At 38.0% G+C, this 18,714-nt stretch overlaps 1 protein-coding gene across 14 annotated transcripts in view; it reads left to right on the plus strand.

Moving 5' to 3' along the window:
- Positions 1-18,714, plus strand: part of LOC140496238 (microtubule-associated serine/threonine-protein kinase 4-like) — a 475,527-nt gene that overhangs the window by 383,672 nt on the left and 73,141 nt on the right. For all 14 annotated transcript variants that reach the window (XM_072595744.1, XM_072595762.1, XM_072595752.1 and 11 more), the window contains 4 exons: positions 1,376-1,451; positions 2,604-2,813; positions 16,573-16,674; positions 17,045-17,177. In XM_072595744.1, the coding sequence (XP_072451845.1) occupies positions 1,376-1,451; positions 2,604-2,813; positions 16,573-16,674; positions 17,045-17,177 (521 nt within the window). The remainder of the gene's footprint in view (positions 1-1,375; positions 1,452-2,603; positions 2,814-16,572; positions 16,675-17,044; positions 17,178-18,714) is intronic.

The raw sequence follows: 18,714 nt of genomic DNA on the forward strand, positions 1-18,714 counted from the left end.
ATTTCTCCTTTATCTGATTTATATTATTTCAGGGGATGTGGGCTTGATTGGCTGGGCCAGCACTTATTGCCTGTCCCTAATTACTCTTGAGAAGGTGGTGGTGAGCTGCTGCCTTGAACTGCTCTGAACTGTCTCTGGTGTAGGTTTAGTGCTGCGAGGAAGGGAATGTCAGAATTTTGATCCAGTGACATTGAAGGAACAGCAATATAGTTCCACGTCAGGATGGTGTGGGGTTTGAAGGGCAGCTTTTAGGAGGTGGCCTGTTTTGGCAGTCGGGTCAGTTTCCGGTGCAGTGATTTAGAAAGTCACACAAAAGTTTATGGAAACTCCGGTTACTCTGGGAATAATTTGTGCTTAAAAATCTGTGACCTTCTGTGTGAGTTAGGCTGATATTGGGTGAATCAACCCGAATAAGCCACCTTTAAGTAATGGAACGTGAGGCTCTAGTAGAACTTACGTAGTCATCAACTTCTGCATCTCACATCAGTTCAGAGACCTTTAGGCCCCCCATACCAAATCCATTGTTACTTGCTTATCACCACAGCAAGGCTACTCTTGGATCTCGACTAGACTACCTCTGCAGATATTTTCAAAATTGAAAGTATTTTTGGAGAACAGATGGAGCTTTTTGGATGTGTTTGAACTTGAGGCTGATGTGAGCCTTCATGCACATACATTCTGGTGTATTTTCAGTATACTATTAATAACTATTGAATAAGTACCATATTAAATCTATTAGAATGTCATTTTGGAAAATTTGTTCTGATTATTTTAATTTTTGTACTTGAGGTTGTCTGTAATTTTACATATCTTGGTAATTTAACAAATAATTAAAACAGAGATTCAGGGTGTGTTGCATGGCTAAAAGCCCATTACATGTCATTCAATAAAAATTAATTGTAAAGCATTTGGAACAAAGGTACAGCTGAAGCATTGTTGAAGGACACATCAATTCCTTGGTGTAAATGCTGTATTCATGCAAATAGACCTTTCAAGTTATAATGGTTTAAATTATGTGGACAATTAAATTAAATTACGACAAATAAACCTGCATACATTTGAAATGGCTTCAGATAATTGTTTGTACTTTAAGGGGTGTATAGCTATGACATCTTAACCTTTAACCTCTGGAAAGATGCTTTTACGCTAGCTAGATTGTTTTGCAAGAATGTTGGTGCTTCATTTGGAACATTTGTTGTTTGGCCTGATTTAGGACTGGTATTCCATCTGCTTTATAACTATTTGGACCAATAAAGTCTGCTGAACAGTTTATATCATAATTGCCACCCTTTTACAGGAGAATTTCAAGAACAGTTACTCCATCTGAAAGTAAATAAAGGGACTGTCACTTATAAAATGTTTGTCTTCTTTATAGCCCTGGACGTTCTCCAGCATGCTGTGATAATGAGATTATCATGATGAACCATGTCTACAAGGAACGATTTCCAAAGGCAAGATTGTTTACAGATGATGCAGTTCAAACTGTTGTAAATTATCAGCATCTGGATACAGTCACAAGTTTCTGCAGCTGAAATTTGTCCAGATTTTGAACTTTTATTTTGTACCATGCAAAAACTGTAAAAAGCTTGCATTGTTACTGAGTGTATTTGCTCAGCAGTTACGCTCAGCAAAAGCATTAAAGGTTTGACTAGGTTTATTTGCCAGATCTGGACATTTCATTGGCAGAACAAATGTCTGATTTACTAAGCTTGCTCCCTATTCAAATTGTACAGCAGCAAGCTAAATAAGATACCTGAGTTTAAGATTCAAAACGCTATTTTTGAAGGGACAAAATATTGCAAAGAAAGGGTAGGCTAAGTTGTTTACAACAAGTAAAATCAGTGTAAAAAACAAAATAGAGGCATCGGGATGAGTGTGGAGCCTCAGAATTATGTGCGCATAATTCACATCTTTCTTTTAAATTATCATGTCCAGGAATAAAATAATGGTAAAATAATAATACAATAAATGGGTACTTCTAACCTGTTAAGAAATCTTATTCCTGTAATTTTAGCATTAGATCACAATGAAACTGTCTGTCCCAAGGTAAAAGGAATGTCCTTCCCAGGATTTAGTCACCATCTTAAAAAGAAAGTTCCTATTTGCAATTGTTTGTACATATTCTGAAATGTGTGTGTTTACATTTTTATTCAACAGTTTAGAAAATGGATATACTTTGGTGACATGTATTTCAAACTATAGCTTATCTAATACACTTATCTATAACTTATCTAATAAAAATAGTGCATTATAAAAATCCATTATGCTTGATATATGGCCCGTAAGTGGCTGATCTTATGGAGCACTTCACAATCTAATGAGTGTCAGTAAAATTTAGTTCAGCATCGTCAGTGGTCTGTAAATTGTATACGCAGTGATTGGTTATGTGTTTGGGAATAAGTTAATTAATGTGGTTAGTTTGAGTTATTTCCTTTCATCATGAAGAAAGTTTAGCAATGCTGTTTGTCCCAGTATACACTACTGCATGTTATAAAACTGAAAATCAATATAATGAAATTTTGCATATGATAAGACCACAATATTTTAAAACTTGGAATACATTTGGTGTTTATTTGCACTAACCAAGTTGTTTTGATCCTTAGGCCACAGCCCAGATGGAAGAAAGGCTGCAGGACATTATCACTAGCTATTCTCCTGATAATGTTCTTCCACTAGCAGATGGAGTCCTCAGTTTTGCACATCACCAGATCATTGAGCTGGCACGAGATTGTCTGGATAAATCCCGACAGGGCCATATCACCTCGAGATACTTCTTTGAATTGCAAGAAAAATTAGAAAAGTTATTGCAGGAAGTAGGTATTTTTAAGGTTTTGTTTTGATAATTGGATGACAACAAATTTGATTTATTTTTTGTGATGTGGAAACCCATGTGGCTGAATGTTAGGAATTTAAAACCTAAAACATAAGTTAACCTGCTTAGAATAAAATGAGTAAATAAAAGAACGTTATTATCATTGAAGGTAGCAAAAAGATTTGGTTACTTAATGTTGGATGAATTTTGTATTGAATTACACTGGTCAAAACAGTCTAACCATTGCCAGTATAGAATTACAGATTCATTATAGCAAAGAAGAAAGTTATTGGACCCATTGTACCTGTGCTAGCTCTCTGCAGAACAATTCAGCCAGCTAACTCCCTGATCCTTTCTGTATTGCCTTGCAAATAGGCCTGCAATTTCTTTCTCTTCAACTGCTTATCTAGTTCTTTGCTCCACTGCAAACTTAGACAGTGCAGTTCAAATCCTAAACATTCACTGCTTAAAATTTCCCTCCCCTGTTTATTTTGTAAATCACGCTAAATCGGCGATCTCTCACTTTTGACTCTTCTGCTCATGGAGACCATCTCTTCCTATTTACATGGTCTTCATCCCTTATAACTTTGAAAATCTCTGTCCAAATTCTTCTTAATCTAAAAAGTGTGGCGCTGGAAAAGCACAGCAGGTTAGGCAGCATCTGAGGAGGAGGAAAAATCGACATTTCAAGCATAAGCCCTTCAGCACTCCTGATAAAGTACTTATGCCAGAAACATTGATTCTCATGCTTCTCTGATGCTGCCTGACCTGCTGTGCTTTTTCAGCACCACACTTTTTGACATGCATCCAAAGATGTTGAAGCAAAGAAGGGTGGAATTTGCAATAATTTCCCAAATCTCCTTGGGTTCAGGATGGTGCCAGTGGGATTGCAAAGTTACAAATGTTACACCCTTATTCAGAAAATGCAGCAATTACAGGCCAGTTAGCTTAACATTAGTGGTGGGAAAGATCTTAGGAAGCAGTAATCTGCAATGTAATTAACTGCTATTTTTAATAAGTTTGGATTAATTAATTAGTGAAAACTAGAATAAATTTGTTGAGGAAATATGGTGTGTAACTAACTTAATTCAATTGTTTGGTGAACAAGCAGGATTATTGGGAGGACTGTTTTTAATAGACTTTGAAAAGGCATTTGATAAAGTGTCACATATTAGCTTGTCAGCAAAGTTATAGCCTCATGGAATGAAAGGGACAGTGGTTGGAAGGACATGAAACTGACTGAGTGACGAGAAACAGTGTAGCAATAAAATTTTTTTTTAGGACTGGATTGAGGTATACAGTTGCATTGCCTAGGAGTCAGTAGTTGGACTGCTGATATTTGTAGTCTGTATTAATGACCTAGATTTGGTGATGGAGGTGTCTAGGACGTTAATTATAACTTTTAATTCAATGAGTATGGCTATGTCAGGCTTTTGCTTGACTAGTCTATAGGACAGCTTTCCCAATTTTGGCATAAATTGTTAATCTTAGTGAGGACATTTCCAGGCCAAAATTAATGCTGGATAATCTACCTGGTTTTATTCTTTGCTGTAGTTTGTTTATGCATTGGAGTGGCTTGCTGGCTATTTCAGATAGCATTTAAGAGTCAACCACATTGTTGTGCATCTGGATTGGAAGCCAGACTGAGAAAGGACAGCAGGTACACTCCCACCAACGTGCTATGATGAGTCTGATTCACAGAGGTATTATTTAACTTAGATATCTGTCATTTTCACCCTGTCTACTTTACTTTGTTTTATCTCTTCCATATTCCAGAGAGTTCAACACTTGCTTGCTCTATTTCTCTCATATGAATGTACCTTAACTGTACCCAAGTCAGCCCCTGTTTAAAGGCAGGCCATTGTTCTGTTACAGTCTTGCCTGTCAACCTTTGGTTCCGATTTACCTGGATAATCCATTAGTCATCATTCTGGAATTGGTAGTACTCTAGGTAAATAGTTCCACTCTAACTTGTTCCTTGTCCTTTCTCACAGCAAACCTAAGCCTTATGTTCTTTAAATTAATATGTTTGACTTATTTCCCACCCTAGTTTTCATCTCTCATTCCTTATGGTCACTGCCAGCCAGCCAAGAACAACTCTTAAATTCATTACGTAGCCTTGATTCCTCTCCTAAGTGGATGTTAATCGTATATGAATCTAGAAAATGATTTGTGGCAGGTTATATCCAGCACTGCCCTAAATTTGAGTCATACATTTGCCTTTGCTTCAAGGATTATTAATCCACTGTTGATTACCCATTTCAATCCACCAAAAGCATTGGAGGTAATTGCAACCCTACCTCCTTCCCCTGCCAATGCCTCAAGCTAACCTCAATCCAAAACCATTCTAATCGGAGTTATTCTTCCATCGACTTGCTGACAGACCAGATTTGAATTCACTGACGAAATGTCGTGTTTCCTTATGGAGTTTATCTCTTTCTTGTACAATCGTATTCATGAGATCAGTTTTTCTGTTTAAATCTTTAGGATCAGTAAATGATTTTCTGTTTCAATGTTTAATGGCAGGAGTGGCTAGATTTAAATCTAGTACTCTGTTTTTAATTAATAAAAATGTTGAACATTTACTGTAAAATCCCGATATAAATAAAGTTTTTCAGTGCACTTTGAATTTGAAGCCCTAGAAATCCCTTACTGTGGTCACCATCTATGCTTATTAGCAGATGGAATTTAATACAAACCTGTCTTGAACATATTCAGTGGCGGACAGTTTATCTAAAGACACAGATTTCTGCAAATTGGCTTTAATATTGAATCCTTTTTCAATATTATTTTGTGTTCTACAATCTGGAAGGAGAAACTGATAATGCCCGAGTGTTTAATGCTACAATTGCACCACAGGTACCAAATTCACTCTGTTGTAAAACTGGCACCAAATTCAAATTCTAACATCATTGGATCCAAAGCTATAGTCAGACAATCTGGCTTCAAAGTACCAGTGAGTCTAGTAAAGCAGCTTGAGCTAGCTGTTTTGAAAGTTTCCTCACACCCTGATGTCATTGTGGCTGTAAGGACTATCTGTTTGTGAAAATCCAACACATGCTCCATAAGTTCAGTGGATACACACCAGTGAGTAGATTTTAATTCTGCATAGTTGGACTAAATAACCAGAGTACATTATGTGTTCCGCAGTTTCCTCTGAATCTAATGTTACTTTAACATTGTAGCTTAAATACTGAGAGAGAAAGGTAACTTTATTGTTCTGCATTTAGTTATTGGAAGTTGGCTAAGTACATTAAGACTTTGTTGAGTTCACTGTTTATCAGACTAACTATGAAATTTTAAAGCCCTGATCTTAGACCTGAAAAGTTTATTGTATTGGTGTTGGTGACATTAAACCGAATGTTACAAAATCTGTAATGATGCCAATACAAAGAATAACTACAGAGTGACATTGTACATCACCAGACATTTCTGTTTAGTGACATTGAGTTTCAAACCAAGTATAAACTTTCTTATCGAAGTTTAACAGAATTGCTCAAAACTCATTACCCCCGTTAGCAGCCTGAGACATTACACACATATTAAGAGCAAGAGGTAGGGTCTTAGTATAAAATTAACTACCACTACTGTTGGTACCTTGCTATATTCTCATAGAATACACAACACTGAGCAGTAATGTCAGAAATTCCAGCTTTTGACATACAGAAATGTCAGTCTGCTGGTCTTTTTAACCATTTAAGTAGTGAAATGTTTTGTTAACTTTGAATTATCGTGTAATTATACAACATCATTTCAGTTATCTCTGCTGCAGAACTAAACATACAATCAAAAGGCTGAAGTAAACAGCAACATATGCAATAATCTCAACAGTTTTATAGTAATGGTATGCTATTAGCAAAAGCTTAAATGCAAGACTTCAGTCTCCATGGGGCTGTTTTATTGTAATAGCTGGAGAGGGTAGAATTCCTTCCACAAAATGGCGATAAGGTTGAAGCTGAAAACTGCAAATTTATTTAAATTTAAAGTTCTTTTATCACTCCCCATTCGGTACAATATGTTACAGAATCTAAGGGCTATACTTTTGACATTGTCAACTTGTTTAATCTTTGGACAGTTGTCCATCATCCCAACAACGACACAGAATAATAGAAGCTAGAGCATACAATGAGGCCATTCAGCCAATCATGCCTGTGCTGGCTTTTGAAAAAGTAGTCATGCTTAGGCTTCTATTCCTGATGTTTGTAAGCCAGTAAGAACCACATCCTCCAGCTTCCGTTCGATGCCCTTTTCAAATTAATTTTGTAGAAACATTTATGCCCTCATTTCACTGAGAGCATTTCAGATCCTGACTACCCTGAGAGGGAAAAAAAATCTCTCCCTATCACCCGTCTACATATTCTGCAAGTGATTTGTGACTTCTGATTATTTGTCATTCACTAAACTGCAGTTTTTGTTTACTCCATCAAAACTTAAAATCCTCTTGAAAACCTGCAATTAGTCACCCATTAACCTTCTCTGCTCCCTGGCAGGACAATCTTCATTTGTCAACCCTGAGGTCATGATTGAAGTCCCTTATGCCTGGTAACATTCTGGTAAACCCCTTTTTCTAACTCTTCATAGATCTTTATACCTTTCATGAACTTAAACTTATGGAGAGCATTTAACATAGAAAATTGTTGAAAAGAACCTCATAGATGCTGCATGGGGGTGGACATTTGATGAGGGAAGCAATTTGCAATTATATGATGGGGCAAAGCATCTGATGTATTTCCAAACCCTGATGAAGATTTTAAATATTCATGTTGAGTGGAAGTTAATGAGAATGGAAGACTGGCAAACAAGGTAAAGAGATAAAAATCACACAACACCAGGTTATAGTCCAACAGGTTTAATTGGAAGCACCAGCTTTCGGAGCACCGCTCCTTCATCAGATGGATGTGGTGTACACAATTATAAGACACAGAATTTATAGCAAAAGTTTACAGTGTGATGTAACTGAAATTATTCATTGAAAAATACATTGATTGTTTTCTAAGTCTCTCATCTATTAGAATGACCATGTTAGTTTCACTTCTTTCATATGTAAATCACAGAATTTTTTTTTAAAGTTACATTCTCAGGTTAACTGTAACAATTGGTAAAAAAGGTAAAAAAGTAAAAGGCTTTTGCCCGAAACGTTGATTTTGCTGCTCGTTGGATGCTGTCTGAACTGCTGTGCTCTTCAAGCACCACTAATCCAGTATATAACAATTGGTGTCAGCCCAGATAATGTGTTGAAGGTGTTAGCCTCCTGTGTGCTGCTGCCTGTGCCATACTGTTTAGATTGATTCTAATTTTAAAAAATGAAATAACAGAATCATACATGGATCCACAGACACTCCTATACACAGACACATACACAGATATTCACACACACTCCTACAGACACACACACTCTCATATGCACCCCTCACAGACTTAGATCCTTTACACTCACACACACATATACACTCTCTCTCACACTCTCAACCCCCCATCCCAGACACATACATACACAAACTCACATGCATATACACACAAGTGCGCACACACACACACATTATATATATATATATATAATGTATGTGGGTTTGTGTATATATGTGTTTGGGGTGGGGGTTGTGAGTGTCTGTGAGAGAGAGTGTATATGTGTGTGTGTAAAGGGGTCTAAGTCTGTGAGAGGGTGCATATGAGAGTGTGTGTGTGAGTATATGTGTGTGTGTCTGTGTATAGGAGTGTCTGTGTATAGACATACACACACGCGCACACACACATGCGCACATACATATATACATTGGTGGGGTGAATATGTCCTTGCAGAGGTACGTTGTACGTTGCTCAAAAACTGCACGAATCCATGTAAGATTCTGTTCATTCATTTTTTTAGGTTAGAATCAGAATTAGATTTTTTTTTAAACACACCTACTGTCACTATAAGTTTAATTTGGTCTGGCTCCAGGAATACGGTAGACAACCCAGCCATGTCTCTGACAGTGATAGATACAGCGTGGTACAGGATGTGGGCTTGCAACCGAAGTCAGCACTTACATCATTAAATATTCCTGGTGAAAATCAGAGAGGCTGGTTATTGGGGTTGGGAATCCCAGAATTGATCTTGGCCATCATTTCAGGTGGGAAAATATGAGTCTGTCTCTTTTGGAAGGCAGAACAAAAGTATTACTTAAATGGAGAAAGGCTGCAGAAAGCTGCAACCCAGAGGAATTTGTACATGAAACACGGAAAGTGAGCACATAGGTGCAGCAGGTAATCAGGAAGGTGAATGAAATGTTGGCCCTTATTTTAAGAGCTTTGGAGTCTAAGGGTAGGGAGGACTTGCTGCAGCTGTACAAGGTGCTGGTGAGACCACCTCGGGAGTGCTGTGAGCAATTTTGGTCCCCTTAATTAAGGAAAGATATTTAATTGGAAGCAGTTCACAGAAAGTTCATTAGGATGATCTCCCGGTATGGAGGGATTGACTTATGAGCAAAGGCGAAACAGCTTGGGACTCTACTCATAGGAATTTAGAAGAATGAGTGGGGGATTCATTGAAGCGTACAAGATTCTTAAGGGGTTTGACCAGGTAAATGCTGAGAGGAGATTTACCCACATGGGAGAGACTAGGACCAGGGGACATAGTCTCAGAATAATTTAAGACTGAGATGAGAGGCATTTCTTCTCAGGTTGCCATGATGTGGAGGTGCTGGTGTTGGACTCGGGTGGACAAAGTTAAAAATCCCACACACCAGGTTATAGTCCAACAGGTTTATTTGGAAGCACTAACTTTCGGAATGCTGCTCCTTCATTAGGCAGCTGTGAAACAGGATCATAAGACACAGAATGTTTAGCAAAAGATCATAGTGTCATGCAACTGAAATGATATATTCAACAAACCTAGATTGCTGTTAAGTCTTTCATCTTGTAGACTAAATTGGAGCTTTTGGTTCATTAATATGTAAATCCCAGAACTTCTTTTAAGTCACATTCTCGAGATAACTTAAGATTTTATATTTAAAAAAGTGACATCTCAGCTCAGACAATGCATTAAAGATGTGAGGTTAGAGTCTGTCTGTATCCCAATCTTGAGTCCACAACTACCTGATGAAGGAGCAGTGCTCTGAAAGCTAGTGTTTCCAAATAAACCTGTTGGATTATAACCTGGTGTTGTGCGATTTTCAACCTTCTCAGGTTTGTGAGTCTTTAGAACTCCTTGCCGCACAGAGCTGTAGGGGCAGAGTCCCTTTGTATACTTAAGCCTGAAGTAGATAGATCCTTGGTTAGTCAGGGAAAGTGTGTGAGGAATGTCAGATCAGGCACAATCCTATTGAATGGTAGAGCAGGCTTGAGGGGCCGAATGGCCTACATCTGTTCCTATTTCTCATTGGTAGAGCAGTTCTTCTGATGCCAAGGCTGACGTTTCTCCCTCAAGCAGTATCACCAGAAACACATCATCTGACCAGCAATTGTATTGCTGCTTAAGGGATATTGCTGTAATACAAATTAACTTTTACAAAATTGTAAAATTAGCTGTAGGGTGATTTGTGTTTATCGGGGGCAATGGGAGATGCTAGATAAATGCAAAGATCTTCTTTCTTTTAAGGACTAGCATCCAGTTGTTTCTCTTTTTGTTTGACATTTTGACAAATGCTGATTTTTGAATTGTGACTTCTCAGGGATTGTGTTTTTGGTTTTAGAAAGTAGGTTTGCTAATTGTCTCTTTTTCATTGTTTTAGTGAGAACAGGAAACCAAGGAGAGGGGCTGTGATATACTTGAGCAAATTAGCACAGAGAGACTACTTATGGTTTCAGCAGGCTTGGAAGTGGATACATCCTCAGGCTCCCATGAAATAAAGCTAAGACTGCTGTGGAAGGCATGAGAGGACACGGCAAGGGCTCTGATATTAATTTTCAAACCCTCTCTGGCTGCAGGAAAGGTGTCAGAGGACTGGAAGACCGCTAATGTGGTTCAATTATTATTCAATAAGGGTGGAAGGGATGAACCAGGACTCTACAGTCCAGTAGGCCTAACAGCAATGGCAAGAAAAATATTGGAAACAATTATGAGGGGCAGAATTAATCGCATCTTGGGGAGGCAAGGATTTATCAAGGATAGTGAGCAAGATTCGTTAGGGATACATTATGTGGGATAAAATTGGATTGATATATTTGAGGTGGTGAGTACCTGTCCAGATGAGGGCAGTGCAGTTGCTGCAGTCTACATGAACGTCTTTTGATAAGTTCTTTTTAGATTAGATTAGATTCCCTACAGTCTGGAAACAGGCCCTTTGGCCCAACAAGACCACACCGACCCTCCGAAGAGTAACCCACCCAGACCCATTCCCCTACCCTCTATTTACCCCTAACTAATGCACCTAACACTATGGGCAATTTAACATGGCCAATTCACCTGACCTGCACATCTTTCATTTGTGGGAGGAAACCGGAGCATCCGGAGGAAACCCATACAGACTCTGGGAGAATGTGCAAACTCAACACAGACAGTCATCCTGGGCCGGAATGAAACCTGATCCCTGGCACGATGAGGCAACAGTGCTAACCACTGAGCCATCGTGACATGGCAGGTTGCTTAAGATGCTAAAAGCCCATGGAATCTAGGGCAATTTGGTAATTGAATCTAAAATTGACTTTTTTAAAATTCATTCATGGCATATTGACTTCACTGGCTGGGCCAGCATTTACTGTCCATCCCTCATTGTTTGTAAAAACGCAGTGATGAGCCTCCATCTTGAGCTGCTTCAGTCTGTTTATTGTAGGTGGACCCACAATGCCTTTAGGGAGGGAGTTCAAAGATTTTGACCCAGCAAATGAGAAGAAAAGACGAGTTCCAGGTCAGGACGGTGAGTGACTGAGAGGCCAACATGCAGTTTCCTGTGTTCAGCTGCTATATTACTATTCTAGACGGAAGTAGAATTGCGTTTGGAAGTTGTTGTCTCAGCCTTTGTGAATTTCTGCAGTGTATCTTGTAAATAGTACACATTGCTGTAACTGTGCATTGGAGATAGTATAATACAACATATCCACAAACAACCAAGCATGCTGTTTTGTCTTGGATGGTGTCAAGCTTGTTGAGGGCTGCACTCATTCGAACAAGTGGGGATTGTTCCATCATCCTGACTTGTACTTTGTAGAAGTCAGGAGGAGAGTTACTTGCTGCAGGATACCCAGCCTCTGACCTACTCCTATAGACACTGTAAGTATATGGCTAGTCCAGTTCAATTTCTGGTCAGTGGTAAGCTCTATAATGAGAGGAATTAGAGGGTAATGGTTGACAAATCATTTTGTGAAGGAAACCTGTATCCAGTGGCATACCACAGGGTTTAGTGCTAGGTCCCTTTCTGTTTGTTGGATACATTAATGATGTAGACATGAATGTAGGAGGTAAGATCAGCAATTCCTCCCCCCCCCACACACACACACACACACACACACACACACACACAGGAAATTAAAATTGGCGATGCGGTAAACTGGTGTGGTGGGAAACCTTAGATTACAGGGCAATATAGACAGACTGGTCAGATGAGCTGAACATTGGCAATTGGAATTTAGTCCTGAAGAGAATAAGACAATGCATTTTAGGAGGACTAACAAGAAAGAGGAGTACACGTTGAATGACAGGGCCCTAGGAGGTACAGAAGATCAGAGGCACTTTTGTGTGCATGCCCATAGTTCCTTGAAGGCAGCAATTTGATAAAGTGGTTAAGAAGGCATAGGAGAGATATTTTCCAATCACCCTGCTCAGCGATGTCATTATATTGCCTCTGGAGCAGATGGATGAGCCTAGGCATCCTGACTCAGAGGTTGGGACACTACCACTGTGGCACAAAAGCCCAAGGCATATGGGCATATTGCTCAACGTATTGAATACAAATGCAAAGAGGTTACCACACAGTGCTGTATCTAATGTTAGTTAGGCCACAGTGGAGTAGTGTGCACACTTCTGGTCACCATGAGAGGGCACAGGGTGAGTTGCCAGAGCTGAAGCAATTTAGCTAGGAAGAGAAATTGGACAGAATGGGATTATTTTCCTTGGAACAGAGAGAACTCTTAAGTCGAATTGCTGATTACTTGCGTTTTCTGCTAATTGCCTCACCAGTTGAAACCTGACCAATCGGGATCCACCTGATATAATGCTCATTTTGTGCTTTCTGAACGACTGAACAGTCATTTAGCTCATTAAGTAATGACAGAAGATACTTATCCAGCTGTGGAGAGCAGAATGCTAAAGAAAATAAAGGAGAGCAGCAAATTGTGCATCCCAAGTAAATGGCGTGTTCAAATTCCGATTTTTAAAGCACTAACTTATTAATCTGGACTTGGCAATTTGTCTTCATAGGTCAAATCAATCCATCTCTGATCATAAAAAGCAGATAGAAAAGAATTATTAATTTGAGTTCTTAAATTCTGCACATTTGTTTACTTAAATAGACTGAATTGAATCTTTGATTTAGATTAGTTTATTCTGGGGTTTTTTTCAGCATAGAGTAATGGATTTAAAGAAGGAAGTTTTGAGATTGTTGTTTTGCTCAGTAGCCCATCTAGGCTGTTCAGTAGTTTACTGTTTATCTGTATAAGACATCCCTCAACCAAGAACAGCTTGCATTTATATTATACCTTTAACAACTAAAAGAGTAGCAGTTTGCACACTTGATGGTGTTTGTGACCAAACTTTGTTGTGTTGAATGCTCTGGTGGATTCTTTTCCTTCTAACATTACCTTACTTAATAGAGAAACTATGATAGAATAGTTTGCTGCGCGTAAGGAGGCCATTTGTCATCTTATATCTGTGCTGGCTCTCTGGAGAAGCATTTCACCTACTACCACTGCCCTGCCTTTTCCACATAGTACAGCCCAGTAATTGCAAACCACTCTCGCACCTCCCAGCTCTGTTTCAGCAACTGAACTGATTTGTTGATTTTGCTTGGCAGACATCTTAAAGCAATCATTTATTTTTTCTGTGATGATATGTCAATGTCTCAATGTTTAATTTGGCAAAATTGCAAGAAGCCCCTGTAATGGGCACTTTAATGGTCTATCTCAGTGACACTTGTATAAGATTGAAGGAATAGCAATTTTGTTTTTTCAAAAGGTGATTTAAGATTGGGTGTGTATTTTTCACAACATTTCCTCATTTGCCATTGTTATTATTTGGTTCCTTGGTTATATACATAGCGTACACCAGATGGAAAGGCCATGAGTTGGCATGGAGTTAACATGGACAATTTGATACAGCAACATAATTTAGGTTTCCTTTAAATTATTTGACCAGCGTACATTTTATCCCACTCCGAGTGGCTAGGTGAATATGAGTTGACATGGACAGTATAAGGGATCATGGTAATGGATGAGGGTGATGTGGATTTTTACGGAGTCCGAATAAAGTAGCATGGAATGGATACAGGTCAAGACATTGTGAATTTACCCTTCAAAATAATCCAAAATCCAGATAATGTTACACTAGTTTTCTGAAGGGCCTTGAGTGTTGGAGAAACTGGCAAGAAAATTGAGGGATGAGGTGTTTTCGGGGATGCCTTCCACCAGTGGAGCCAGCCAGGTCATAAGTGTAGTGTGTGCACTTGCTACTGTCACCCTTAGCGCAATTTCATGAAAATTGCTGGGTCTGGCAATGTAGCAGGAATTCTAGAATTATGTCTGCCCACCATCTTGATGGTTGTGGAGTCCTTCCATTTATAGGGTTTCAACTTATCTTTCAATTAAAATGCCCAATGCTACCATAATTTGAGTGGAAACGACATCTTCTTGACACAGTCCTTTTGATGTGTATAAAAGCTCAACAAGGCTTGTGATTTTTTTTCGTATGGATGAAAACTAAAATGTATTTCGGGTTGTCTTTGTAAATTGAGTGGGATAAAACGTACACTGATCAAATAATTTAAAGGAAACCTAAATTATGTTGCTGTATCATTTAAATTCCAGTCTTCATTCTTATTAGGCCAACAGAGTCTAATAATGTTTTCATACCAAACTATTGTATAGCGGTCAGCTTTCTTCAAGAAAGGGAAAGGTAGACTCCAGGGACTCTGATTAAATAATTTAAATCTTCATCTACCACTTTGTCAGTATAAGAAGATTGACAAGGGGGATGTCTAAAAGTCAGTAGCTATAATGACTCAGTATTTGAACAGTTGTGCTTTGTAAGGTGAAAGACAGAGCAGTGTATCTAGTGACCTTAGTTTTCTCTTCACACTGCGTTTAAGCATCTAAACAGCAAAGCAAATGAGCAAAGAATAATAAGTGGACAAAAAAATGTTATCTTGAGACCCTGTAACCTTGATTTTTATTTTCAGTACCAAAACAGAAACTTGAAATCTTCATTTTAAATGTTTTGATTTCCCAGGAGGTGCAATGAAAGTGAAAATATATTTTGCTGTCATGGTGCCTGTAATATTTTTCTCCATTCCTATGTTTATTACAATCATCTCCATAATGTTGCTGTAAAGACTTTTTGTAGATTTTAAATACAACAGTGATTACTGACAAATTATCGCTCAGCTGTAATACTTCAATATTACCAGTACTGTTTAACATTAAAAATCACATCAGTAGACACTAGCGTGCAACAACTAGTTATTAAAATAATTAAGGACTATTATCAATGGCTATCCCAGTTTCCTTTTACTGAATAAAGTGCTGTCACAGTCTCTTAATTAGTTCTTCCTCTATTTCTACCCATGTAGAAGAAAGCAAGTGGTCTTTCATGAGTTACCAGATTGATGCCTGGTCTCTGAAGGTGAAGTAATGTGATTAATGTGAAATAATGTGATTAATATGAAATAATGAGATTACGGTTAGGAATTATAGAATTTAGAATGTTAGTATGGCAAACCGGGTAGATAGAAAGTATTTCCTCTGAATGGGAAGTCGAGGATGACAGCTAAAGCATTGTAGGACTGAAATTAGGAAATCTTTTTGCATGTGATCAGTGATGGAAGTTTGGGAATCTTGTTTACAAATCGGAGTTGATGCGAAATTGGTGCCCAAGTGGCGCAGTGGGAGTGTCGCAAGTGCTCCAGGATTTGTTGGCTTAGAAGACCCCAGTCAATGGTGCGAGTAAACTAGATGGCAGCAAAGAAGAGGCGCTTCAGTCCTGAAATGAAGGGCAGTAGATTCCTACTGTGCCCAGACGCGGAACTGCTTAACGGGAAGAAAGCCACCCAGCAGTAAAACCACCCGCCAAATCAAGGAACGATGGAGAGTGATCAACCTGTATTGTGATAACCCCATGTAATATGGAACTGCCAAAGTAGAGAGAGAGAGAGTAATTGATGCTAGATCAGTTGTTCATTTAAATCCGAGATTGACCAATTTTAGTTGACCAAATTCTACTGAAAATGGAGCTTGGCTAAGTGGAGTTAGGTCACAGATCAACCATGATTTTATTATGTATTGACACAGGCTTGAGGGGTTAAATATTCTACTTGCTTTTATAACTGACTTATGCATCATGCCATCAGCACTGTTGGTGAGATATTGTATTAATTGTGTTGTAATGGAATGCTAATCAAGTTTCCAAGCCTCGGGTCTTTAATGATTTTTATAGTGGAATGATTGACAATGTAAACAGTTGTAATTTAGCTTTAATGTGGGGAAAATTGTTTTGGAGATTTTTTAAATGGGGGATTAAATACTGAAAATTGTTCATATATTTGGTTCATTTGAAAAGTAGTTTAAAGAGTTTTATTCCAATAATAGTTCTTATGCACAGATTATTAAAATATTGTACTCATTATTCCTTTCTCTAGGCTCACAAGCGTTCTGAAAGTAATGAACTGGCAGTCATTGATCAATTGGTCAGGAAATTACTGATCATCATTGCTCGTCCAGCTCGATTGTTGGAATGTCTTGTAAGTGCTTCTTTACAAAATAAAGATATGCATTTGGCAAATGGACAAAATCGAGATCATGTGCACAATCAGAAGCAAGACTATAGAGACCATAATCCATGTAAACAATTTATCATATGAGTATACGATGCATTTGAAAATTATTTATGCAGGGATGAACAATATATATTTGAGCTAGCTGATTGGAACAGTTGATGTGCAAGCGAAATATTTTGAGATTATGATTTAATGTATCTATTGACCTAGAAAGTTTGTTTTTGAGGCACAGTGACATTTTTGCAATCTGTTCCTGTAAACTTTGCACAGAGGAATAAATTTAAGGTATTAGAAGAAATTAAAGCATTGACTGAGGTAAATGTTATTATTCCAGGAATTTGATCCTGAGGAGTTCTATCACTTGTTGGAAGCAGCAGAAGGTCATGCTAAAGAAGGACAAGGCATTAAATCTGATATTCCCCGTTATATTATCAGTCAGTTGGGCCTTACTAGAGATCCCTTAGAGGGTGAGTGATCATTTTAACTGTGCTACTTGCAAATTAGATTTTTCTTCACCAAGTGCTTAGTCATGTATGGAATAAAAACTAGAAGAAAATTGTAGCAATGATATAATACTTCTGGCATATCCAGAAAACAACATTCACTCTCTTCACTACTGACACAGAGTGGTATTACATATACTATCTGCATAGTATGTTGCAGTGATTCACCATGGCTTCTTCAACAGCACCTTCCAAACCTGTAACCTCTATCACTTAGGAGGACATTAGCAACAGATGCATGAAAATGCCACCACCTGCACACCACATAGCATCCTGATTTGGAACAATCTTGCTGTTCCTTCACTATCACTGGGTCAAAATCTCTCTTCCTGAAAGAATTGCAGGCAAAGCTATGTACCAAGAACTGTGGTGGTTCAAGGTGACAACTTACCATCACTACTTTAAGGGCAATTAGGTATGAGAAATAATTGCTCTATAATCAATGATTCCTGCATTTTATGGATTTTAAAAGTGATTTACTTCTAACAAATCTTAAAAGTGACTAATTTAAAATTATCCTTGTAAAAAAGATCATTAAGAGTTTGCTCAGGTACATTTTGATGCTTTTCATCATGTTAAATATTTAAACAATCATTTTTGAAAGTATTGAATAAGCAATCAAGAGTTAGTCAAAAATAATTTGAATTTATGCTTTGGGAAATTTTGTATCCTGGAAGATTTATTTTAAAGCACGGTTATATTTTAGGGATGTTTTTGCATTTTCTCCCAATAAAGCTTATGTTCTTCCATACCCAGTACCTGCTGTGAAATATAATTTCTTGACAATATCACTAAACAAAAAGCATTCATTTTGCAGTGGATGTAACAAAGTGCAAATGTGTTTAAGAAAGCAAAGAAAGCATTATTTATTCACGTTGCTGTTGAGTTATGAATAAATTAGCATATAACTAATAACAGAAGTGCTTTCTGGCAGAATATGTATTTAGGAGGCTGTACATGTTATTTAAAGCCTTCTTATCCTTGCTCAGGTACCATGCATCTGCTCCACGTTAATTCGTTCTCGCCCTGTTCATTTGGCACAGTATGACCATCAGTGACACTCATTTTTACTTGCCTTGCTGCTCTATTAAGCCCCAAATGCAGCAGCATTTGCACATTAAAAACAGTCATTAAAAAGGCATTTGAGCATCTAATTGGAACCCATCTAATTAAACAAATGTTTCTGCATCTCTCGTATCTTATGGCAAATTGTGGGATCTGAAGTATGTTAAATTCTTTAAGACACTTTAGCCAATTCAGTTGTCTACTGTTCTTTTAAGATCAATTGCTCCTGCAAGCTGCATGCTTGATCACACTGCTGTTCGGAGATGGTGCCGGATAAATTCAATTTTTCTTCCTGTTGACCATTAAAAAAAATAGATTTGTAACCTATTAGGCACCAGTGACTGCAGCACAGATGGGTTCTCCAGAAGGAAGTTTTATTTTTGTGTTGTTATCAGCAGATTTTCTATCATGGGTCTTGAGAAATAGTTTGTTTGAG

Source organism: Chiloscyllium punctatum, chromosome 2 (assembly GCF_047496795.1).
Source record: "Chiloscyllium punctatum isolate Juve2018m chromosome 2, sChiPun1.3, whole genome shotgun sequence".
NCBI classification, from domain to species: domain Eukaryota; kingdom Metazoa; phylum Chordata; class Chondrichthyes; order Orectolobiformes; family Hemiscylliidae; genus Chiloscyllium; species Chiloscyllium punctatum.